The following is a 23,520-nucleotide window of genomic DNA, read 5'->3' as shown; positions in this document are numbered from 1 at the left end:
GACGCGGAAAAAGGGCCTGGTCCCCCAAGAGGCAGACAAACAAGTCAGGCCTGGGTATAGGCACTCGGGGCCGTGGATCAGAGCACTCGTAGGGGCAGAGTGAAGTGCGCGATGAAGATTCGGGGAGGGGGGCGAAACGGAAAAAGTATAGTCTTAGGTGTCTTTGCCAAGCGGGAACGACATGCGCTTATCCGTTAGATAGACACAAACCTCCCCACAGCAACCAAACCCATATCTTCTCCATATTATCGCGCATATCTCAACACAGGACGGGCCTCCTGTGGAGAAAGAACGGTCAACATCAATTAAGGCTGTGTGCAGTTCATCTGAGTCACCAAATTCATCATGGCGAAGGATTCGAGCATCGAAGAAACAAAGCAGACGCTCGTGCAACGCTTCCGAGCATGGGGTGGTAAGTATTTGTCGGTTTCAAACATCTCCAAGCTTTCCTTTCTGCCCGCAATTGACCTTTATATGTACAATTAAATCTTGCTAACGTATCTTTTTGTTAGAAAACTCATTCCCGCCTACCCTGCTTGCCTCGCTCATCACCGCGCAACATGCCCGCCCATTCCAGGTTTTCCCCATGCTCTTCACTCCTGTCCTCCTCTTCACCAGCTATGCCAACCTGCAAGGCTTCAAGACTGATACCGCTGGTATCAGCGCTGCCTGGTCGGGTTTATACCTGCTCCTCGCCAGTCGGCGGCGTCAACCACTGAGGCAGAAGTTCGGAGCTCGCGGGATCGTGCGCGGTGGCACAATGGCTCTCTGCTTGGTGAATATGGTCGGCGGGGGGCTTGCATACACACTTGGAAAGCGTGAGCAGGAGGAGGACTCATGAGGAAACGAGTTTACGAAGAAAGCTTGGCTCTAGGTGTACGATATATGTTCTATAACAAAAACGATGGTCTGCGTCGGTGATTCTGGACGGAGATTTTGGGCGTTCAGATTAGCATGGTTTTCATGTGATAATAATGTACTATATTCTGAGGTGTCCTGGAAAATTATCATGGTTTTCATGCATTGATAAGGCTCCACATTAGGTCAACAACAGGTGCAATGCCTCATTTGCAGTGATGTGAACAGTAGGCACAGCCAAGCTACAGGTTGCTTTCTGTAGAGTATGGTTTTTCAGACAGTAAGAACTGGCGCACGTTCTCCGGAACAAGCCACTCCAGATCATCACTTGCAGACTGTATGGCCTCGCGGGCTCTTGTCGAGCTAACCGGCGGTTGCCCTGGTTTTCTCCCTTCAACTAGCTGAATCCTTTGCGCCCATTCTCTCCGTCCACCTTCACTCTCTCGATCTCCACGGGCAAGAGCGAGGAGAAAAGCCTCCTGTTCGTCTTTACTTCCCCATTCATCACTAGGCCTTAATGTTACCCGCAAGCGATGCCGCGAGAAAAGTGGTGCTAGCGGCGCTAGCGTATGTTCTGGCGGGTAGTATTTCGGATCAAATATACGGATCAATGTATCATAGCCCGTGAGATGGACCTGTTCAAGCGGAGTGGCGTAAGTCCCCGAGGCCTCAATTGCGGAGGCCTTATCAATGAAATATGGCTTCTTGGTGACGCCAATGTCAATGGCGGGGATGTTCTCTAGAGATGGAGTGTGCCCTGGAGGTGCGGTACTGGTAGCCAGGTGAGAACGCAGATCGTGTGCGAACAGCTCCATCATGGCGAGCCGGTCCTCGAACAAGGCCGGCTTTGAAGGTTTGTCTGCATTCTGAGTGGCAAGTAGTAGCAGCAGCCGCGAGCTTGAGTCTAGTCGCTCTAGGAGTGCAGAGCTAGCTATGCGGAGATGCGCTCGGGTTGGTGGATTGAATGATGAGTCTAGCACATATAGGATCTTTGGTGCGGGGCAGTCATCGGCGGGGATGGTGCTGAGGACTTCAAAGTCCCGGGATGACCCGATGAACTTTTTCAACAGGGAATTGTACTGAGTCCTCAAACTGCGAAATGAGGCCATGACGGATGGATGTATTGGACAGCATAGCTGGTAAGTTGTAAGTTATCAATGATACCCGAGAATCCCTTGCCGATGAGCCGGGCCGATCCACCTTTTCCATCTGTAGCTATTCCTGCTCTACATCCATTCTTTCTCGGCCATTTTATCAAACGCGCTTTAGACCTTTCGAAAAGTGGTTTTTACTCCATTAGTTGTTATGTGGGACATTTCAGGGAAACTTATTAGTCATTGTATAACGTTATCCAACAAGTAGTCGTGATGTCCATTCCATATAGTGGATCGCCTCGCTAGGATCATCCCAGTAAATGATATAGTACGTAGACTCCCTTTATTTTTCATACAGAGAAGGATATAGAGCGATAATGGTTCCATCATAGCTGGGTTTCTGTATGATGCACTGCGCTTTGTTGTGAAAAATCTCAAGACAGCCAATGAAGCACCACTTCAGATGTATTACTTCAGACTATTTTTCCCACCTCGAACACTAACAATATGGTCAGCCGAGGAGCATGCGGCATGCTAGTGGTATGAATATCTATGGATCTGATGTGTAGGAAGACTTGGAAAGCCTGAATGATAGATGTCATGTGACTGCAGGTCAAACACAGCTCGCTCCATGCTGACATGCGAAGAGTCCAATTCCAAACCTCCTGGATTTGATTACCCAGGGAACTCCAAAAAAACCAGCTGAATCCCGGGCTCACTTAAGTAGTGCTAGAGACAAGAGAAGATCACAAGATCATGCCACAACAAGCTCCTCAGCGCAAGAGCCTCTGGGCACGGTCCCTGTACTGGACAATCTCCGTACTCGCACTATCCATGTTCTACAGAACCTACGTACAGAACATCTTGTTCATAACACTGGGTGTCGGTCGTCAGATCCAGCCCCTCGAAGAGTTCCCATGGACATGCACTAGGCAATATCACCCTCTCCTGGAAGCCTGTGAGGATATATGGCTAGATCACCACGACCGGAGACTATATGCCGCATGCTCGACCATTGAATCCCGGCAGGGATGGAGCCCAGGTGGGAACAAGTACAATCTCTCAGCGCGTGCTCTGACCGATCATATCACCGTGTTGGACATTGACGAAGTGGATTCCGATGGCCTGTCCGTGCCCCGCCAGTTGAAGATTGGTGGCTACGATGGCGAATTGGATCTTCATGGCTTTGACGTGCGTCATATTGGACCTACGGTGCGATTTTGGTTGATTAATCACAAGCCCCCGATCGACTCGGTTACAGGAGAGCTTTTGGATCCCTGGACTCATGGTGCGAATTCAACGGTTGAAATCTTCAATTTGAACAAACAGACAGATACACTGGAGTATGTTCGGACTATCCATAGTGATGCCATTATCTCGCCAAACAACTTGGCTGTTGATGCTGATGGAGTGGGATTTGTAATCACAAATGATCATAAGAGCAAGACTGGGCGCTTTCGTGATCTGGAAATGCTATATGGCACTGGAAGTCTCACATATTGTCGCTCTGATACTGGCAAGTGCAATATCGCAGCGAAGGGCGGATTCCGCTTTCCTAATGGCGTTGCTAAGGGCAAGGATGGTCTTTACTATGTCTCTCATTCTGTGACGGGGCTGGTAACCATTCACAGACTGGAAAATGATCAATTGAAGCAAGTGGATACCATTGCGATGGGCTATCCGGTGGATAATCTCTCATTTGATGAAGATGGGAGCCTCATTGCTGCTGCTATACCTGATTCCTTTGCGTTTATTAAGTCCGCGGATCATCCACACGACTTTGTTGCACCGGCGACTGTGCTAGCTAGTCCTATCAAGAAGCCTGGTGGGACGTGGGAAGTATTGAAGATTGTGGAGGATTCCTTTGCCGAAAAGCTTCCTTCATCAACGGTTGCAGTGCAAGATACACGGTCAAGTCGTTTGTTTCTAGGAGGAGTATTCGCTCCGTTTATCAGTGTTTGCGAGAAGCGAGAGTGATGTCTCCGCTTCAACATAAACGACCCATCCCCGCTCATCCTTCCATGCTGCATTATCCAGATATTCATCCTTCAGTGGAAAACAAGCGGTGCGAAAAGCAGCACAACACGAACTTATTACCGGCATAGCAGATCTGTATTTTCTGAAACGAGCGATACCCAGATTCCGGGCGTAGACTAGTTCTTATAAACATCGAGGAATACATCACTGTCCTTTCCATTGCCGATAAACCAGAATCGCAAACCACAAGTACGTTATATAAAGTAGAGATGATGAATGATGAAGGCTAACACTTCCACCTGTCATTCTCGCTGTGACCTGCCGAGTCACAGGCGAGTATTGATCCTTTCCATATGTTGAATTCAGGGTGACATGCGCGGAGATTGTCCCATCCTCCAGCCGAATCCATGTTTCCACTTCATCTGCAATGCTATCCTTGTTGAGGAGGATCTGCCTCCCACCACGAGCAGCATTGCCATATCCTCCATACCCGGTATGACGACCATAGCACATATTAATTCCATTGCCAGATAGATCCTGAGCAATGGTTTTACCGTCCCATTTGAAACACCTAGTGAAAATTTAGCACATGCAGAGAGTACGTAAGAGCAGTTCGCGTACCAGTCGTTGTCATGGTCATGACCACTGAACGTAGCCATAAGTCCCGACGTATCCAATAGAGCTCGCATGAATGGTGTGTCCTGTCCAGTGTATGGACTGTCGCCAGATCCTTGCTGAACCACGGTCTCCCCATTAAGACCGGGAGATTTGTGAGAATCTACCCCATTGTCTTGATACACTCGCATAGCATCTGCGGGTATATGATAGAAGGCCAATGACGGGATGACTTTCCCATATTTATCCTTCAGATTGGATTTTGTCTGCGTAAACCAATTGACCACCTGACAAGTCAGTAGTGTTCGTTGAAGTGGTGGATTGACCTACAGATTCATCGACCCAGTCGCCCCGTTTGATTGATTCCCGTTTCGATACCCGGTTGGTTGGCTCGTGTCCACCTTTTGAGTCAAAGAACCACAGCAAAAGAACAGGCGTATCACCTTCGGATCCATTATGCGAAAATACCGGCAGATAGTAGTTTGTAACTCCAGCGGCCGAATCGGAGACCAAGCTCTGCGTAAGGCTGTTCTGATATTGTTTCTCTTTGTCGTATATATCCTTTCGCGGGTCCAGATTTACCTCGCTGTCGTGGTTTCCGTAGGTCGAAGCCCATAGATATCCCCCGTTCATCAAGGGAGAGACAACTTTGTCGAGATATTCGGAGGAGTTGGAGGCTTTGGTAGCCTCACCCGAGATCAGATCCCCATTTATAACCACAAGTTGTGGCTTCTCCTTGTTGAGAACATAATCCATGACCTTGTTGGTAAGGACATCCTTATTGGAATCTAACACCAATTTAGTAGGTACAGTTACAATGTCTTGGGTCTTCTCACCTTCAGCAAAATGTAAATCTTCAAACACACTTATCTGAAACGTGCCATCCTTCGTCAACCGCAGCGTCCGATCCGGAACAGATACCATCTGATCTCGCATCGACCGGCCTAAGAATTGAGCAAGCATATTCGGAATACCAGCCATCCACAAACCAAGACACAGACAGAGACATGCGAGGCCTTTTATCTCACGGCGCAATAGCGTCGCAGTCGCATTCACGGTTACACTGTTAGGCTTCCCGGCACGTGGAGCAGCAACATCTCGATCAGACCAGTAGCTGGTCTCATCCATGCCCCGAACCACGGCTAGACCGGATTTCTCCGAGCATCCGTCAGGAACGGGGGGTGGATTGCCGGAAACGGCGACAGGCTGAGTCTCCGAAAAGTGCCAAGGGCCGACGACTCGGTCGCCGATCCAGGGTTTCTCACCCATTTTTCGGGAATTCCTGACTTTGGATGTTGCCTGGTTGGGGGTATTCAGTGGTATATTGGAGATTGAGGTTGAGGTGTGAAGTCACATTCCGGAACTTATGTTGAGCTTGGCGGGTGCATGTGCATCCCCGCTTTCTCAGGGTCTGGAATGTGGGGGTCTTCTGATGCTGATCTGTAAGCTTTTAAGTTGGAACTTTGATCATGAAGTGCTTGTTATGATGAAGTGTGTTGTTTTGGCTTGATTGGTTCTTGGTATTGATGCCACTCGTGTGGGTTTGTATAGATAGATTTGCAGCATCCACAATAAACATTTCAAACATCAGAGTAAGCTATATTTCTTTGCAGCGTCGCACCTGGGAATTTGTACACAGCGCGATAATTTTGACGCGGAAACCAATGAGGCTTTGTGCTTGTTTTGAAGAGGTCTAGGATCCAAAAGTGATACCAATAATCGTAGAAAGTCTGTATTTCGCTCAGTGATCAGTCAAGCTTTATACCGATAATATTAACCTGCCTACATACCTGCTGCATGGCCTTATAATCTCTCCCCGGAGTCACTCCTTTTTCGATTCCTGCTGTCCCAGTCCGCTTGAGTGAAAGGTGGATTGGGAACGAATAATATGTGGCTATACCTGCCATTCCGGATGGAAGATGAAGATGAGCCCTCTTCATAATGTTCTCTATTGCCGTCTCCATAATCGCGCGTCCTTCGACGCTCACGAGACACAGTCTCACCCGACTGACATGGAGTTTCTTGGCTGTGTGGCGATGCTATCACGCTAGGCACACGACTACCAGAACGCAATCGCGCATTTCCTAGCCTTGTGTTGCTTGAATTTTGTATACTTGTGGAATCGCGAGCCCTTGGTGTTGGGGCCATAACACGTGAAGCATTATTTCGCTCTCCCCGAGCGATAACTGCTCGTGCCCCAGCGACGGGCACTTTCTGGATCTTTTTAATGATGACGATCATCGATTCTGTGTTGGATATGAGCGGCGACTCGTGGACGTTTGGAATTGTATCCTTCATTTTTTGGGCCAGTTTCTTCAAAGACTTGTTCTGGCGATGAACCATCTTTTTTAATGTGGTTCTGCAAATTGAAAAAGCGCTTTAGTCATGATAATACTATGCGAGATCAGCTACTTAACTAAGGAGTCTCACATCTGTTCAAGCAGCAAATCATGGTTGTCATTCGCTGTTGACTGTTGTGAAAATCTCGCGAGAGAGCTTTCCAGTGCCAAAAGACAAGAAAGCAAGCCAAGACTGTGCTTCACAGTACTAAATGTGATCATCAAAGCTTGGATCTCCTGCTTCGTAAAGTGCCACCGAACCTTTGCTAGAAGCTCATCCAATGAGCTGGGACTGCTATCCTTCATGAGCGGCTTGAATTTGGTCATAATGTGATTGATTTGCTCAAGAGCCGAAGTGGCCTGCGTCTGCAATGCTTCATCGAGCTTTTTCTCGCGAGCCAACGTCATCACTCCGCTGCCCAGAGGGCGTGTGACATTGTCGAAGATATTAAAAAGATTTCGACAAATATAAACCTCCTCTATCAGCTGTTGTACGTCCCGTTTGGCAAACTTCAAAGTATAGTATAATTGACGAAGGCTGTTAATGCATGCTTCCAGTTGATCGCAAACCGCAAATACTGAAACTACTCCACTGAACAAATCCATGATATCTTGCGTATACTAAGTCAATAATGCATTCTCTTTGCCCGTATTTAAGCAATGCTTTTTAAAGAGAATGAGGCTCTTCATACGTGCCAGACCTTGGCAATCTACCAAAACTACTGAGGCATCCAATCAGCCAGGACCACGACATCGGTGGTCGAACATCAGGTCCGTGCACGCTGTGTGCAGTATGTTCTCAGCCAGTTCAGCAATAGAATTAGCCGCCTTCTTGATATGGCTCGGTCCGTTGGGAACCAGTGGGCTTCCCCGCACCATCTACATATGACCAAGCACATTCAACCTGCAGGCACTGACGAGTATTCAATCAAAATTGAGGAGAACGAAATGGGTGAACCAGATTTTCATCCGCCCAGCAACCAGTCACAGTTCGTCGGGCTCGACACTATCTGCGTCTCTAATGCACAGCATGAACAGCGCACTTTACAAGGTCGTATTCGGTGGCTGCTATGGCTGAGCAAACGCATAATTTCCCACGCTAGCAAGCACATTGTTGAGGTCTGTTGATTAGAAATAGCTCACCATACTCCTCGAAAGTCCCCAAACCACGTGCATCTCCTGATACCTAGCCCCCGCTCCAAGGCTTAAGCGATTCATTCATTTATTAAGTTGTAAGCAATCTGAAGGATAATGAGTCGTGACCACGGTGAAGTGATCCCCACCTCCACTATCCAGATCAAGATTGGCAGTCTGGATGAATTGCACGCAGCACTGGAGAAGCCCCATCAACATGACAGCAACCAAGCTCGAACAGGGTCGCAGAGGCAATGACATCGAATGACAGAATGCATAGTATCACCCAGCTCTCCGTAGCGAATACCAATGTTTAGTTAGTTACGTCTGAGATCATGTGACGACAGCGTATTCCGTTGCTCGATCATCTTGTCTATATATGTGCATATACACCCATGGATCTTGGGCCGAAACAGGGCTTTTAGTAAACAGTGGCACAGATATACATAGCTTCAGCCGTCATGTACCTCCACAGTTCACTTCCACATACTTATACTATATAAAGATTCCCATCCGTACTCACATAGCAATACAGTAGGAAGGCTCAGGCTTAGATTTCTCTTCATCTTTCTCAAATTTCTCACCAACAAGATACCACCTCGAAGGCCCCCACCTCGTCATCCTAGTCTGATATGTCTGCCCCTTCACAAACGAGATATTGCGTTGAAACAGTTCATCTTCCGTCAAAGAGGAGGCCGCCTGAATAGAATCCTCCTCAAACCGGATCCGAGGATCCCCAACCAGGTCATGGTCTTCCAAAATTATACCAGGCCCATCATAGTGGTGTATTCTCCATCTAGCATCATCAGGCGTAAGACCAGGTCCCAGATCAACCCAGCGCGTCGAAACAAGACAAATATCCTTTCCCAAGTCCCGAATCTCTAGTTTCCACGACGTATTGCATGATTGGCAGCGCTGCCAGTGTATCGGCTTATCAGAACCGGTGCCCGAATATTGCGCAATAAGAGAGCTTATTAAATCCTTTAAGCCGGTGGCACGGAGGTCCAGCATGGATGAGGCGGAGGGGAATACACCAATATGTCGACAAACATACATAAAATCCGAGCCAGAACGCGGGAATATCTTCGATAAATTTTCCCGTCTTGCGATAGCCATCTCCTGTGTCCGTAAACAGAGCCCCGGACCCGGAGCCGAAATGGAAATTCGGGCTTCAACGGATTTCAAAGACGTCATCTGATGAAGCTCTGGAGAAGTAGATTTAAGCTTCGAGGCTATCGAGACTCGACCATGCTCTCCAAGAGGCCAAGTGGCAACCTCAGTATAAAACAGCGATTCGATTGGTATCCCAAATTCAGCTCCATAATAGTATCTTCGCATGGCAAGTTGGAGATGTACGAAATGAATATCGTGGAATGCGCCGCAGGGGTATACGCCCCGAAACATGGGCCATCTGAGATACCATTTTTCGCGTGGGAGGGTCTTTGAACAGTCGAATAGCTTGAATGTAGGACTTGGTGACTCGATCTTTCGCCAGGGGTGAAGACGGGCACACATGAAGCAGATGTAGTATTCTGGTACGTCTCGTGAGAGTCGTGTGAGGAACTCCATTCGCAAATGGGAGTCGTTTGAGAGATGTTGGGCAGCTGGTTGTAGATAATGCTCTAAATTATGGTTGCATAATGCTAGACAGGCTGTATCGATCGGTGCTAGATACTCTTGTATCATATGTATTAGTTCGGATGGAAGGTGGGAAAATGTCCTGAAATGTTGAGCGTTGTCCATTTTTTGGAATCTCCAATATAGAGTAGAACAATCTTAATGAAATTTTGGTTGACAGTTCAGATTGTGATGGATTGATTTGAGGCCTTTTGAGGCGTTAAACATGTGTGGTGAGTCGTTCAATGGTTGGTATCTACTGGTTTGTCGATAATTTGTAGCCTGATCGCTAGACAGCAAAGGTGGGTTGGCGTGAAAAGGTTGCTCCGTATCGACCTGTACATTCGAATATGATAGGCCTATGCTGTCCTCCTTGTTCGTGTAAGTATAAAGACAGGGGCAACGTGAGATAAAGAATGCAGCCGAAGCTGACACGAGGCTGAGATGGGGTCGAATCGGTCACAGATTCCACAGTGGCTAGCCAATGGGATGAGGCCGAGGCATACTCCGGCCCGCTGGGCGAATAGGAATAGGGAATGATACTGTAAGACCTAGGTCAACTGTGGAGTCAAGGTACTCGAAGCTCCTACATCTACGACGATACAGTTACTTGTTTATAAATGTGGAAGAATACATAATATTCACATTCCGTATCTACAGTTGTAGGAACTGTAGAAACTACTTTCGTCTCCAGGTCCAGTGCAAATGCAAAGGACGGGATCCGAAAAAATTGTTGAAATAATCGGCGCATTGTGGCACCCATGTTGAAATCGTCAGTCATGTTGAAACTCCGTAAACCCGCTTTTGGTGCCCTCTAATCAGCAAACCCCGTTGAAACCCGTATGTTGAACTTTTGGTATCATCGTCATAAACTCATCATAAAAAAAAGAAAACTCCCCGTGCCAGAGGCGGCAGGTTGATTGCCGCCCCCATGAATTAACACATTATAGGAAGGAAAGGAAAATGGTGTGGTGCATTTACTGCGAGTACTTCTGGCGGAAGTACTTGGCGGCCGCAACCATGTTGGACAGGGCAGCCTTGGTCTCGGGCCAAGCACGAGTCTTCAAGCCACAGTCGGGGTTGATCCAGAGCTGGTCGGGAGACAGGTGGGCGAGCATCTCCTCGACACGGTCCTTGATCTCCTGCTCGCTGGGGATACGAGGAGAGTGGATGTCGTAGACACCGGGTCCGATCTGGGCAGCGAACTTCTCGTCAACGAAGACCTTGAGCAGCTTGGCATCAGACTTGCTGTTCTCGATGGACAGGACGTCAGTGTCCAGCGCGGCAATGGCGTGGAAGAAGTCCTGGAACTCAGAGTAACAGAAGTGAGAGTGAATCTGGGTGGTATCGGCAACACCGGCGGTGGAGAGCTTGAAGGCCTGGACGGCCCACTGGATGTACTTCTCACGCTCGGTACCGGTGCGGAGGGGAAGACCCTCACGCAGAGCAGGCTCATCGACCTGGATGACCTTGACACCGGCAGCCTCGAGGTCAACAACCTCGTCACGCAGAGCAAGGGCGAGCTGCTGGGCCTGGACGGACTGGTGGACATCGTCACGGGGGAAAGACCAGCGCAAGCAGGTGATGGGACCAGTGAGCATACCCTTCATGGGCTTCTGGGAGATCGAAACGGCGTACTTGGACTCCTTGACGGTCATGGGGGCAGGGCGGCTGACGTCTCCAACAATGATGGGAGGACGAACGCAGCGAGAGCCGTAAGACTGAACCCAGGCGTGGGTGGTGAAGACGTAACCAGTCAGGCGCTCACCGAAGTACTGGACCATGTCGTTACGCTCGGGCTCACCGTGGACGAAGACGTCAAGGTCAAGCTCCTCCTGGATCTTGACAACATCCTTGATCTCGTTCTCAATGAACTTCTCGTACTCCTCAGGGGTGATCTCACCCTTGGTGAACTGGTTGCGAACACGGCGGATGTTCTGGGTCTGGGGGAAGGAACCGATGGTGGTGGTGGGGAAGAGAGGAAGCTTGATGTGCTTGGTCTGAGCAGCAATGCGAGTAGGGAAAGCAGAGATACGGTTGTGCATCTCAGCGGTGACGGCAGCCTGGCGGGCCTTGACAGCGGGGTCGTTGGTGCGCTTGGAGGTAGCACGGGACTGCATGGACTTGGCGTTGGCCTCGAGCTCAGCGCTAACGGCAGCAGGGCCCTCAGTGACGGCCTTGGCAATGACAACAACCTCAGCAAGCTTCTGGACAGCGAAGCTGAACCAGTCACGGACCTCAGCATCGAGGTTCTTCTCGGAGTCGAGAGTGTGGGGGACGTGCAGGAGGGAGCTGGAAGTAGCGACAATGACGCGGTCCTTGCCGAGCTTCTGGATGGCAGCCTCAACCTTCTCAATGGCGTTCTTGAAGTTGGTCTTCCAGATGTTACGGCCGTCAACGACACCAGCAGAGAGGGTCTGGTTGGGGCCAAGGGCAGCGACAACGGTGTCAAGCTGCTCGGGGTTCCGGACAAGGTCCACGTGGATGGCGTGGAGGCTCTGGAGGGAAGAGAGGACCTCGATGTTGTGGACAATGTCACCGAAGTAGGTGGCAAGGGTCAGACGGGGAGCGCTGGCACCCAGGCTGCCAAGCTGCTCGTAGGCGGGCTTGAAAGCGGCCTTGGCCTCGGCAGAAAGGTCGAAGACGAGGACGGGCTCGTCAATCTGAACATCCTCGGCACCGGCAGCCTTGAGCTGCTTAAGGAGCTCAACGTAGGCGGGAAGGAGGTCAGCCAGCTTGGTGATAGGGTTCACACTGGCACCACGGTCGGCCTTGGCCAGGACCAGGAAGGAAACGGGACCCAGGACAACAGGGCGGGTGACAATGCCAGCGGCCTTGGCCTCGAGGAACTCGCGGACGGGCTTGGGGTCAGAAGCGAGCTTGAAGACCTGGTTGTCGGCCAGAGCAGGCTTGACGTAGTGGTAGTTGGAGTCGAACCACTTGACCATCTCAAGGGCAGGGACATCAACACCCTCCTTCTGGAGACCACGACCCATGGCAAAGTAGGTGTCCAGGGGGTCCAGGTTGTACTTGCTGTAGCGCTCGGGGATGACACCGAAGAGCTGGATGTGGTCGAGGACCTGATCGTAGAAAGCAAAGTCGTTGGAGGGGATGGCGTCCACACCAGCGTTCTTCTGGATCTTCCAGTGCTCCAGACGGAGACGCTTGCCCTCAGCGAGGAGGTCATCGCGGGAGATCTTGCCACCCCAGTAAGCTTCAGTGGCCTTCTTCAGGTCACGGAGCTTACCCATACGGGGGAAACCGAGAACGGATCTGAGAGAATAGTTAGTATCAAGGAATTGATGATGGAGGGTGAAAGACGTACGATTGAACCATTCTGACGGATGTGTGTGAAAAGAAAGGGAATGCAAAGGGTAGACGGGGTCTCTGGAAGATAGAAAGAAAAAGATCCCGGAACCTTGAAGAGTTAAAAGAAAAAGAAGAAGAGAACGAGGGAAAAGGCGAGAAGAAAAATGGAGGGGGATCAGAGCGGGTCTAACCCCAACGGGATAGAGGGGCAGCAGGTGGCTTTCCTGACCATACGTGGAGCGAAACAGGGGATTAGGATTTGCATGGAGATTAGGCAAGGGGCCGGGGGTGTGGAATGGTATTGTGGGTAAGTTACGGGTAATGTAGTGTCATTACACTCGGTCAATAGGCTCCACTACAAACTTAGCACGACGGCCTCCGTGATCGGCGTAGATCACGCCATCTCATTACACGGGGTGATAAGCTTCGATAAGGTCTTTACAGCGTATATTGTATACTCAAGTGGATTCAGGAATTGACGAGAATACAATGGATCAAAGTGGAATTCCAATTTGCCACAGGGGCACTACAGTACGATGGGCCAATTCTCCCCGCTGTCAGCTCCGGACGCCGAATAATTCCTCGGGTTCTGACTGCAGGATATGTTACAGAATCAGCGGGCCAATGGTAAAGCTCCCAGATGACATGTATCACGCAGGAATAAGACACAGGTTGAGGAGATGGGGGCCATAAAACTTCCGACTCGGTGTTTGTCGGGAAGCATTCGGAGTTTGGTAATGCCGATGAAGATTCTCCGCGAGAATAAGATACGTGTAACTACGAGGATGAAGGAAATGGAATATGAGAAAGGGCATGAGAAATAGGAAGAGCTGTGAGGTACGGAGTTCATGGTACATGATACATGACAAGCTACATGCTACCCCGCCCGAATATCATGCAGTATTGAAATTTGAGATAAAATCACGAGTAGCGGTCAAGGATGATCCGAGACTATATTGGAGCTATACAGAATCATTTGACCTGCTATTGAGTCGTTAGCTTACAGTACTCCACGAACCATCGCCGAGGAAAAGGACCTCATTTAGTCGAACCAGGAAGGAGCCAGGGACGCTCTTTCTGCCTGGAAACAAAATAAACATTTCATTCGCAGATCACAACATGATCTTCTCAATTCATTCTCAGGGAAATGAGTCATGGCGTTCCTCGTTTGCCCTTGGCGAAGAGAGCACCCTATTTCACAGTCAGGCGCTAGCTCCTACGAACAAGTTCAGGAGGTTCGGTTTCCTCGTCACGGTCAAGGTATGGTCTCTGGGACCTAGTTGCTGGCTCGGCGCTAATGAAGATTGCAGGGCCAGAGATTTCATTCATAAACGAGCCACAGGAAAAGCAACCAGAAGGCTTCTCGCACCGACTTCGAAGTCGATTTTCCCGAGAATACAATGATGCCCGGGAATATAGAAAGTTCCTGTTTCCTTTCCCGCGGAAATCATCAAGATCCACCCCGTCAAGGCCTAAACCAGTGCATGAATTGATGGCCCCGGAGTATGGAAATAGTCTGATGAGTGAGAGAGGGTACGACAGTGATGCACATTACATAACAACACCAAGACGTGACCTGGGGAGATCTCCTGCCAGTCGAGGTCTTCGCCAAATGGAGCTGAGCGATTTGATCGAACAGAGCCAAGAGCGCTCCGAGGCTGAACGCTGGGCTATGACCAATGCCCCGACGGCCACTGACTCTCAAGAATCTGTCTTTGGTATGCATTTTATCCCAACACCACCAGGGACTCTCAGGGGTCCTCCGACTACTTTCCACACAGCCCGTGATACCGATGAATTCAAATACCAGCCAACGACTCCTTCGCCTCTGAGGGCTGAGCGAACTCACAAAAGTCCCGTCTTGACTAAGATCTTTGGGGGATCTCTTCCATCCTTGTCTTCAACCAACGATCCTGGGGCTTCCCATTCCGAGCACTCGCCCGTTCTCATTGTCCCGGAAACCTCCAGTGGCCGGGATCTCATGTCCGACTGGAAACAGTTCATGAAGACGAGCCGGGACCAACACGGAGCGGGATCATTTGGATCACTTCCCACTTCATCGGCAGATCTTTTGGTGTCCAAAACAAGACAGCCTTCCAATTCAGCTAGGTCCTTCACTGATCCTCGTGACCCCCGCGCGATACATCTTAGTGAGTTGGGTATATCGAATCGACTTGTGTCCTTCTCCCAATCATCCCGAGTAGGATCATGCAGTCCATCAAGTACTGAGCTGTTCTACAAGAAAAGAGGGGCCATGGGGAATTTTTCGCAGGAGAATGTCCAATTTTCCCAATCAGGTGCCTCGGTGATCTCTGGAAACGAGACACCAAAAAATCCAAACGACCGGCGAGATGCATCTTCATGTTACTCGCAAGCCAGTCCATCGTCGGGGAGTCTATCTATTGGCGGACTATCGTTCAAAAAGCTCACTAGCAAAATCATTGACCCAAAACCAAAACCAAAACCAGCCTTGCAAGACATACTCACCTCTGACAACGAAGCTGTTAATGTTCCAGCGCCCCGGAACACTATTCTGAGCCGATTTCAGGAGCATTGTGACTCTGGAAACTCTGACTCGCCTCAGTTCCAGAATCACCCTGCTGGCATAGTTTCACCACGCAAAGTCAGTGTCGGCTGGATGTCTGGGGGCCGCCGCGTTGGCTATGGCTATAATCCAGTCCCAGGTAAAGAGGGAGGTTCCCCGAAAAAGGACAATCAAAGTCCTCCGCAGATGAGTCAAATCCCCGGGTCAAAGGCGGAATTTACGACAAATGTGGTACATGGCTCACCTCCAAACCATCATCAACTTGAAAAGATGGCACAGTTGTTACCTCGACAATATGGTAATCCATCCCCCAGCCATCCACGTCTCCCTTTGTATGAGGCTCTCACTGGTCCCAGGTCTGTCAAGTCAAAATCAAACACTGAATATGCCGCTCCGCCTAACCTTTGGGCAATCCTGGGCCGTTCGAGTCAAGAGCAAAATACGATTGCCGGTTCGAACGAAGGCAGCTCCAATGTGCTTTGTGCACCAGAATTGACCCCTATAGTACAGCCAGAGCTATGTCAACTCCCCCAGAGCGCCCATAATACCAGCCTTAGACAAGGCAGAGACTCATTTATTAATCAATGGGCTCGACTGAGCCGATCCAAAAACAAGAAATCTCAATCTCAGGACCAAAAGACAGAGCTTGGTGGTGTGACCAATTCCGAAAGACTACAAGAGATTGTTTTCTATGATCATTCAGATGAGACTGAGCCGGAATTTCATGACACAGAACATCATGACGAGAGCGTAGATCAAGCTCACGAGCTTCAAACTAACACCTCGCGAGTGGTACGATGGGCAAACAGATTCTCCAGATATAGAGAAAGCAGACGGCCCCCAACTGTGCGCCAGCAAGAGCGTTCACAATCTTCTTCCGGTGCTTATCAGGATTGTGATTCGGCCAGTATCAGCCTTAAACGAGCTACCTCTACGAGAAGTAACACGGCAGATGACCCAGATCATTTTGAAATGCCTGGTTCCTTTGAAGGGAGCCGTTGGGCTAGTCGAATCAGTCGACTGCTATGAAACAGGAACATGGAATCCAGACCGAGCTTATATATCAGGGTTCTGCCGGATTATATTGAGCAGCACAAATATTGTTAACCCATAGCAACGAGTTAATTCGATTACGGATATGGATGTATTAGTTCTCCAGCAGAGAATGTCATTAATCGTACAAGAGGTATCAGACCAGCGCCAGGTTTATTATACAGCAGTAATAGTAGCAAGTAGATTCCCATACCCAGAAAATCAAAAGACGATCATCGTAGCATGACATCTACCGTCGCTGCCGCTTCGAGCTCTTATCACTGACAGCACTAAGAACGCTAGCAGACCGCTTATGATTCCCATCACGCTTTGAAGTCTCAGCATCACCATTCTGCTTCTCATCATTCCCTGCATCAGCAGTCGAATCAAGCATCCCATTCCCATCTTCAGCCTCAGTCTTCACCTCCGGATGACCATTCTCAGGCGCAGACTTTTTCTCCCGCTCCGCCTTCGCAGCTTCAAGAACACGGATTTCGCTGTCGACCTTCTCGGCCACTTTACGCGCGTCCAGGAGTAAATTGACGGCTTGGATGAGACGTTCGAATTCCTTGCAGACACGCTCTGTAGGCATGAACAAGCGGACGGGAATCTCGAGTTCGGCGAGCGCACCGGCCAGTTTGAGGGTCTGCACGTTGGACTTGGCTTGTGTGAGTTTCTGGGCGCGGTCGCTGCGGAATTGCACGCCTGCTGTGACGCGTTCGTGGTGGTGAACGCCGTAGCGAGCTTCTTCGGCTGGTGTAAGTGTGCGGATGGGTTGTGTTTCGCGGGCTGGAACGGCACCCTTTTTGTTTGCTGCCGAGGCTGTGGTTGGTGTTTCACCACGGCTGATGCCGTTGTTGGCTTGCGTTGGTGTTTGGCCTGCTGGACTGGCGATGGCGCCTCCCTCTGGTCCGAGGATTGAGCGACGTTTCTTGCTCTTGTCTGCTTGGAGGAGGGTTTGCAGGAGCTGGGAGAGACCTGAGCTTGATTGGTAGGCTGCTGTGTTGCCGACGCTGATGGGTACTTCCAGGCGGGAGTAGAGCTCGCGGCGTTCGGTGATGAAGTTCTGCTCGTTGCTTGTGATGCGCTTGAGCTCTTCGAGGAGCATGGCTTCTTCCCGAACTTCGTCGGCTGTGCGGTTTATTTGTAGGGCGGCGAGTTCCTTGCGGTCCCGTTCACGGTCTGGGTCGAACTTGAGCATCCGCTCGTGCAGCTCGAATTCGGCTTCGGACATCTCGGATGGTGGGTGTTCGATTGCAAGGATTGTAGCTGCGACGAAGTAGTAGCGGGCTTTCATCTGCTCCATTGTTCGGTAGTGTTTAGCCGGTACGAGTGCGTTACCGTCGGCTTCAGAGTTCACCCTGGGTTGATAGTCATAGCGATCTGCAATAATCACCCAGCGCAGATCGTATTCGTGTGCCAAATCCATCAGATAGTCTGTTTCCTCTCGGTCCCAGTCGTTGCTTTGCAGGGACCGGTTGTATTCTTCTTCGGAGTATTTCTTTGGTACTCGTGCCTTGATGTTGTATTTGGCGAATGTGTATTCTTGGTCCAGTGGTTTCGGAGCTTCGTCCTTGTCCTCTTCCTTAGTCTCTTCATTCTCCTTTTTCTCGTCCAAGTCCATCTGGGTTCCCTCGGGGACAGGTGGGCGAGTCGACTCGTGTTTCCGCTGCCAGTGATTCAAAACCAAGCCATCGGAGCGGGCACTGTTGGTGAAGGGTGTCATGCGCCTGCATAGAATCACGTATAAGCTGAGTTCTTTTCATATTGGAAACCGCTAGATACATACCATGGTCGCACACGCAACTTGTTCATCCACTTTGGACGCCCCTTGTACTTGTTCTCGTTGATCGCGATAGGCGGCGCTCGTTCACCTAGTAGCGCGTATAGTTCACGGGTAATACCCTCTGGAAATTGGATCGTCAATAATTTACCCAAAAATTAACGTATCACTCAACTAACCTGGTCGCTTTTCGACCACCTTCTGCTTCTTATGAGGTCTAGGCTGGCCCACCTCAGCGGGCAAGTCCAGCATGTCGCGCACATCGGCGGCAGCCATGTTTAATTGACGCGTATGATTTCAGATCAAGCAGAGAGCCGGTGCAACGAAGAGTAAGATTGGAACAAAATCAAGTAATCACAATCTGAACCAGCATTAAACGATGATGATGAACAAGTTGACGAGATGAAAATCGCATCGCGACGGACAAGGGAGACGGACGAAACCAGCAGGCGGTGTGGGGCCCGCGTGGATGCCAGGTTGTTGATTCTAGACAATTAGGGAGTTGCGAGTTCCCCAAGGATAAGGTCTAAGATCCTCTCACTTCTCCAGCCATGGCTTTCACAACTCCTTCGTCATGGTTTGCCGCCACTCTGGCGCTCTTCTCTTTCCTCTCCCTTCTCCTCCCCGCGAATGCCTTGTACTTCTACGTTGATGGCCGCCAAACAAAGTGCTTCTACGAGGACCTGCCCAAGGACACCCTGGTAGCAGGTATGAATTCCCCTCCTTTCCTATGACATCAACGTCGCAATAAGCAATTGCACAATCACCAATTATATCTCATCTAACATCACTTATTCTATAGGCAACTTCGCTACCTATGTCGTCAACCCGCAAACCGGCGTGTACGCCATCGACCACAACCTCCGCGTCATGATTACTGTCGACGAGACCTTTGACAACGACCACCGTGTCGTCTCCAAGCGCGAGCACCACTCTGGCCGCTTCACTTTCACCGCCGCCGACGCTGGCCAGCACAAGATCTGCTTCACTGCTGACACCGATGCCCAGACTAGCGGCTGGCTGTCCAGTGCTCAGGGCGCAGTCAAGGTGTCCCTTGACATGGCCATTGGCGAGACCAGCAAGATCGAGACCGAGGACAAGGACAAGATGAAGGATATTGTGCAGCGCGTGAAGGACCTGAACTCCCGTTTGCATGACATTCGGAGGGAGCAGGTGTACCAGCGGGTTAGTATACTCCATCCCCTACTGCTTTGAATGCAAATGGCAGCAAAAGAAACAAAAAGCATCTACATCACAGCTGTTTGCAGTGACGATTCAAGACAGTCGCTAATATGATTATCTCTAGGAACGTGAGGCCGAGTTCCGTGACCAGTCCGAGACTACCAACTCTCGTGTTGTCCGCTGGACTCTGATCCAGTTGGGTGTTCTGTCCGTTGCGTGCGCTTGGCAACTCTCACACCTGCGGTCGTTCTTCATTAAGCAGAAGTTGACTTAGGTTGGACTGATGAAAAAGAAAATTTACCATTTGAATTTTACAGCCCTTTCCTAACTTGAACCTTGCATTTTGGTTTCCACATACGCCCTCGATTTCAATTGCATGGATTGTTGATTACTTGTTCTTATCTGGGTATTTGGTTTTCCTTCGGACAATATGTACCAGTGATGTTCACAGAGATAGTATGGCTTGTCATACATCTATCTCTACGGAGGCAACATTTGGTTTACACCTCCATATGAAAAGGAGCGGGGAGTGTCTGGGGCCGCCTGGTCAGCGCGATGTCGATTTTGATAATGGATGTAATGACAGCTTTATTTCTCTCATGTTGTTCTTTAATGTACTTGGTAACCTGATGAAATGTCATGGACGCTAAAGTCCGAGGAAAACGAAAGCTTTCGGAAAAATGACGACAATGCAGAAAGGCCCATCCCCTGAGAAACGTGGGGTTCATCATTCATTATGTCCAGGGGCAAAAGATAATAAAAGGAGTATAATGCAAATGCCCAATATGCTGGTATATGGCAGGGAAGAGAAATGAAGGTTGGCCCGAAACAGAAAACGCCAGATAAACACACGCGAGGAGCGTTGCCCTCGCCAGATGGCGTCAAGCACCATCTAAAGCTGCAAGCGAGGCGACTTGGGCCACGCACACAAAAAGAAATAAGAACACAAAGGTTCTCTGGGTATATAACAGCCCTGAGCGCGGGCCATAAGATAGGTAAAAAGACGTGTGCCAATTAGTCAAAATCGGCTTTTAGGTAGTCACCATCGGGACTGGGTCGCCAGGACTACCGCAGAATCCGAGGATCAGTCGTTCAAGGTCGGAGAGTTTGTATGGTTTTGTCATGTAGCCCTTGATGCCTACCCGAGAGGCACGGTTCAAGGCCTCGTCGGTGACATCCGCGCTCACAGCAAGAACAGTAGGAGGCTGTGGCATACGCAATGTGGTCATGTTCGTATCCACGTCCATAGAGTCAGAGTTATTGGGTGTTTCTGGAGATGCGTTGCTAGAACCGGAGGACTGGCTCTGGTGATCATCAACCATCTGAAGAATCCGGGAAGTTGCCTCGTAGCCGTCCATTTCTGGCATCCAAAGATCCATGAGCACGATGTCAATGGGTTTCATCTCTGGCGAATCTGGCTTTGTAGGCTTGATGGGTGCATCCACGTCCACGTGGTTTGAGCTGTTGGCCAGGGAGGATGCAGAGAGAATCTCCTTTACGATTTGCACAGCTTCTCGGCCATCAGCTGCTTCAAGAACGTCACGATAGCCCAGCTTTCGCAGCATGTTAACCAACACACGCCGGTTGATCCGATTGTCTTCTGCAACAAGGAAGCGTAACGGGTATTTCTCCCCGAGCTTCTTGTCATATGAATCGCGACAAATAGCGCTTGGGTTAAGCTGAGGTCTTGTCAGAGTGCGAGGTGGAGTTGGACTCTGTGACTTTTCATCTGAGGTACTGGGAGTTGGCTGCTGAAGCGTCTGGTTTTGCAATAGAGAGGGCGAGCTTGATAACGTAGGTTCCCAGATGAAACTGCTCCCACTACCGGTCCGCGTATGTTCCGTGAAGAATGGTGGGGTCATAATTCGATCGTTAGGGGTCCCGGGGCCACACAACGCCTCGCGTTGATTTACAGGCACCCGAATCTGGAATTCAGAGCCATGGTCGGGACCGGTGGTTGATGAACGAACACAAATCAGGTCACCTCCCATCTTTCGAGCAAGGCCCTTGGCTACAAGAAGACCAAGCCCCAATCCATCTTTACTCCGGGTTGTCGAGGCATCTTCACGTGCAAATGGCTTGAAAAGATTCGGTAGGAATGCCTCCGGAATACCTGGGCCAGTGTCACGCACACGAATTAAGGCGTCATTGTTCTTGGAGTCAATGGTCGCACAGACAGTGATCGTGCCATTATTCGTGAATTTGATAGCGTTCAGAAAGACGCAGGAAATCAGCTTAGCCAGGTCTCGGTCATCAGCTAGTAGAGTATCGGGCAGCGCCGGGTCAACAGACCAGTCCACAGTCTTGGTACGCAATTCACCATTCGAGGATCGGGATCGGATTTCAATCTTCTCACCGAAGTCGGTCGTCTTGCTCTCGGCAGAATCAGGACGACCGCCAACATGAAGAGACTCGTTGATGACTAAACGAAGAAGGTCCCGCAATTTGGTGAAGCGCAGGGCCGGGCCCCGGAGGTTCATGTTGATACCTTCTAGGAGCAGATGCGGGGCAGATCGTCGAACCGCAATTGATGGTTGTGGATCTACCATGCTGGCCATGACTTCCTCAATTTGGCGTGCTGGGGTGGCGTGGACGATTTGGTCACTCTCGTGAACGGCGTTCTTGACTTCTTCGCTGCGGGGAGACAGTTCCTGCCGTGAAGACGCTGCACGAACTCTCTGCCTTCGGGTCGGACGTGTTGAGCAGGAAGCCATATCCAAAGGAAGACTCCGTCGTCTTTTGTACGGATTCACAGCGATGTTGTTTCCTTCGATGAAAATACTTGGGCGGCTTTCAGTGGTCTGGTCTGACGGTGCATTCGGAAAAAAAGTATTCTCTTCCTCTCGTTGTGGTGTGGGGGTTTTAGGCACCTGCATGTTGAGGTCGTAGGCGTGAACGACATTATCAGCGGCTTCAACCGCACGCCGTGCGCTATCCTGGACCATCTCAATGCCTTCTTTGAGAGCCTGGAAAATTCCACCAGACTTGACGGGTGTCTTGCTTTCCATGGCCTCGCGCACTGTAGCATGCATCACATCAAGCATACCTACCACACCTTGCATCGGGGTCCGTAATTCGTGGGAAAGGCTCCGAGCGTAGGGTTTGAGGGGCTGGGAGTTGAAATCAGGGGTCCCAGGAAGAGCGACAGTTGCTGTATTTTGGACAGCAAGAGGGATCGGCGGGAACGCCGAGGTCTCCTGCCCTGGGAAGAAGTCCTCCTGTAGCAGCTGCCGAACGATCATATCCTCCAACGAATGCAAAACCACCTCCAGAAACGACCATGACAGATTTCGATTCCGGATACCATCTGTCGACCACATCAAGCCGAGATGCGCCAGGCATTTACCAGCGGAGAAAAGTGGAATAGCGAGATACGCCTCAGCAGCGAACGGTAGTTGATCGTCACCGAAGGACATCAATGATTTCAGGTTTTCGGGGATCAAGCACGGCCGTTCATGGTCCATATGCAACAGAGGGTTTCCGCCTGCGAAATACCGGTTTCGCTGCAGTCCGATGTTCTGGTAGCCGTCGTTGTAGTAGAAAACCGCACCGAAGAGCGACGGCCGGCGCCCGCCCAATTCAGCCATGGGCTCCTCGCCATGTACCCGGCGAGCCACGAAGCCATATTGTGCTTTGCTAATCGATGTGAGATCCTCCATCAGCCGTTTCCAGAACAGCTCGGTGTCGGATGTCCTCAGACCCTGCTTGAGCGTGACCAGGTGTTCTATGGCAGCGGACTGGTCGGCGTCATGCCAGTTTCGGCCAGACGCGTCAAATTGTATGTCCGCATCTTCCGGTACTATAGCGAGTCCATCGTTGAGGCATTCAGACTTGCAGGAAGGAAATGGCATGGCGGGACGAGAGTGAAGGGTGTTAGGGGCATCTGGCTCGGGCGAGTCGGTCATGATCCATGTGGGATTTTGGAGAAGAAGGTTGCAAAGCTCTCGGTGTGTGTCTCTGTTTTTTTTTTTTTTTTTTTTCTTGGGAGGGAAAGGTCGAATTCTAACGTAGGACACACACCATGGCCCTCAAGGA

The 23,520-nt window shown here is 50.2% G+C and overlaps 12 protein-coding genes across 12 annotated transcripts; 5 read left to right on the top strand and 7 right to left on the bottom strand.

Moving 5' to 3' along the window:
- Positions 1-345: 345 nt before the first annotated feature.
- On the top strand, positions 346-841 carry N7484_008540 (uncharacterized protein; the record flags this gene model as incomplete). Its single annotated transcript, XM_057118927.1, has 2 exons — positions 346-412; positions 513-841. The coding sequence occupies 2 exons, from the start codon at positions 346-348 to the stop codon at positions 839-841; spliced, it is 396 nt and encodes a 131-aa protein (XP_056968482.1).
- A 259-nt stretch (positions 842-1,100) lies between these two features.
- On the bottom strand, positions 1,101-1,967 carry N7484_008539 (uncharacterized protein; the record flags this gene model as incomplete). The annotated part of the gene is made up of 1 exon (XM_057118926.1): positions 1,101-1,967. The coding sequence occupies one exon, from the start codon at positions 1,965-1,967 to the stop codon at positions 1,101-1,103; it is 867 nt and encodes a 288-aa protein (XP_056968481.1).
- Positions 1,968-2,708: 741 nt separating this feature from the next.
- On the top strand, positions 2,709-3,929 carry N7484_008538 (uncharacterized protein; the record flags this gene model as incomplete). Its single annotated transcript, XM_057118925.1, has 1 exon — positions 2,709-3,929. One exon carries the CDS (start codon positions 2,709-2,711, stop codon positions 3,927-3,929), a length of 1,221 nt encoding a protein of 406 aa, XP_056968480.1.
- Positions 3,930-4,133: 204 nt separating this feature from the next.
- On the bottom strand, positions 4,134-5,813 carry N7484_008537 (metallophosphoesterase family protein; the record flags this gene model as incomplete). Its single annotated transcript, XM_057118924.1, has 4 exons — positions 4,134-4,500; positions 4,551-4,831; positions 4,875-5,332; positions 5,381-5,813. The coding sequence occupies 4 exons, from the start codon at positions 5,811-5,813 to the stop codon at positions 4,134-4,136; spliced, it is 1,539 nt and encodes a 512-aa protein (XP_056968479.1).
- Positions 5,814-6,970: 1,157 nt separating this feature from the next.
- Positions 6,971-7,489, bottom strand: N7484_008536 (uncharacterized protein; the record flags this gene model as incomplete). The annotated part of the gene is made up of 1 exon (XM_057118923.1): positions 6,971-7,489. One exon carries the CDS (start codon positions 7,487-7,489, stop codon positions 6,971-6,973), a length of 519 nt encoding a protein of 172 aa, XP_056968478.1.
- A 231-nt stretch (positions 7,490-7,720) lies between these two features.
- On the top strand, positions 7,721-8,011 carry N7484_008535 (uncharacterized protein; the record flags this gene model as incomplete). The annotated part of the gene is made up of 1 exon (XM_057118922.1): positions 7,721-8,011. The coding sequence occupies one exon, from the start codon at positions 7,721-7,723 to the stop codon at positions 8,009-8,011; it is 291 nt and encodes a 96-aa protein (XP_056968477.1).
- Positions 8,012-8,536: 525 nt separating this feature from the next.
- Positions 8,537-9,586, bottom strand: N7484_008534 (uncharacterized protein; the record flags this gene model as incomplete). The annotated part of the gene is made up of 1 exon (XM_057118921.1): positions 8,537-9,586. The coding sequence occupies one exon, from the start codon at positions 9,584-9,586 to the stop codon at positions 8,537-8,539; it is 1,050 nt and encodes a 349-aa protein (XP_056968476.1).
- Positions 9,587-10,611: 1,025 nt separating this feature from the next.
- N7484_008533 (5-methyltetrahydropteroyltriglutamate--homocysteine S-methyltransferase) lies at positions 10,612-12,970 on the bottom strand (the record flags this gene model as incomplete). The annotated part of the gene is made up of 2 exons (XM_057118920.1): positions 10,612-12,907; positions 12,960-12,970. 2 exons carry the CDS (start codon positions 12,968-12,970, stop codon positions 10,612-10,614), a joined length of 2,307 nt encoding a protein of 768 aa, XP_056968475.1.
- Positions 12,971-14,435: 1,465 nt separating this feature from the next.
- Positions 14,436-16,517, top strand: N7484_008532 (uncharacterized protein; the record flags this gene model as incomplete). The annotated part of the gene is made up of 1 exon (XM_057118919.1): positions 14,436-16,517. One exon carries the CDS (start codon positions 14,436-14,438, stop codon positions 16,515-16,517), a length of 2,082 nt encoding a protein of 693 aa, XP_056968474.1.
- A 253-nt stretch (positions 16,518-16,770) lies between these two features.
- On the bottom strand, positions 16,771-18,579 carry N7484_008531 (SANT/Myb-like DNA-binding domain-containing protein; the record flags this gene model as incomplete). The annotated part of the gene is made up of 3 exons (XM_057118918.1): positions 16,771-18,250; positions 18,310-18,427; positions 18,483-18,579. 3 exons carry the CDS (start codon positions 18,577-18,579, stop codon positions 16,771-16,773), a joined length of 1,695 nt encoding a protein of 564 aa, XP_056968473.1.
- Positions 18,580-18,854: 275 nt separating this feature from the next.
- On the top strand, positions 18,855-19,759 carry N7484_008530 (p24 family protein; the record flags this gene model as incomplete). Its single annotated transcript, XM_057118917.1, has 3 exons — positions 18,855-19,011; positions 19,106-19,488; positions 19,610-19,759. The coding sequence occupies 3 exons, from the start codon at positions 18,855-18,857 to the stop codon at positions 19,757-19,759; spliced, it is 690 nt and encodes a 229-aa protein (XP_056968472.1).
- A 757-nt stretch (positions 19,760-20,516) lies between these two features.
- N7484_008529 (hybrid sensor histidine kinase/response regulator) lies at positions 20,517-23,390 on the bottom strand (the record flags this gene model as incomplete). Its single annotated transcript, XM_057118916.1, has 1 exon — positions 20,517-23,390. One exon carries the CDS (start codon positions 23,388-23,390, stop codon positions 20,517-20,519), a length of 2,874 nt encoding a protein of 957 aa, XP_056968471.1.
- Between the last annotated feature and the right edge of the window lie 130 nt (positions 23,391-23,520).

Source organism: Penicillium longicatenatum (assembly GCF_028827895.1).
Source record: "Penicillium longicatenatum strain IBT 33135 chromosome Unknown contig_6_segment0_segment0, whole genome shotgun sequence".
NCBI classification, from domain to species: Eukaryota; Fungi; Ascomycota; class Eurotiomycetes; order Eurotiales; family Aspergillaceae; genus Penicillium; species Penicillium longicatenatum.
The sequence above is the reverse complement of the archived record's forward strand: the minus strand, read 5'-3'. Positions and strand labels throughout refer to the sequence as shown.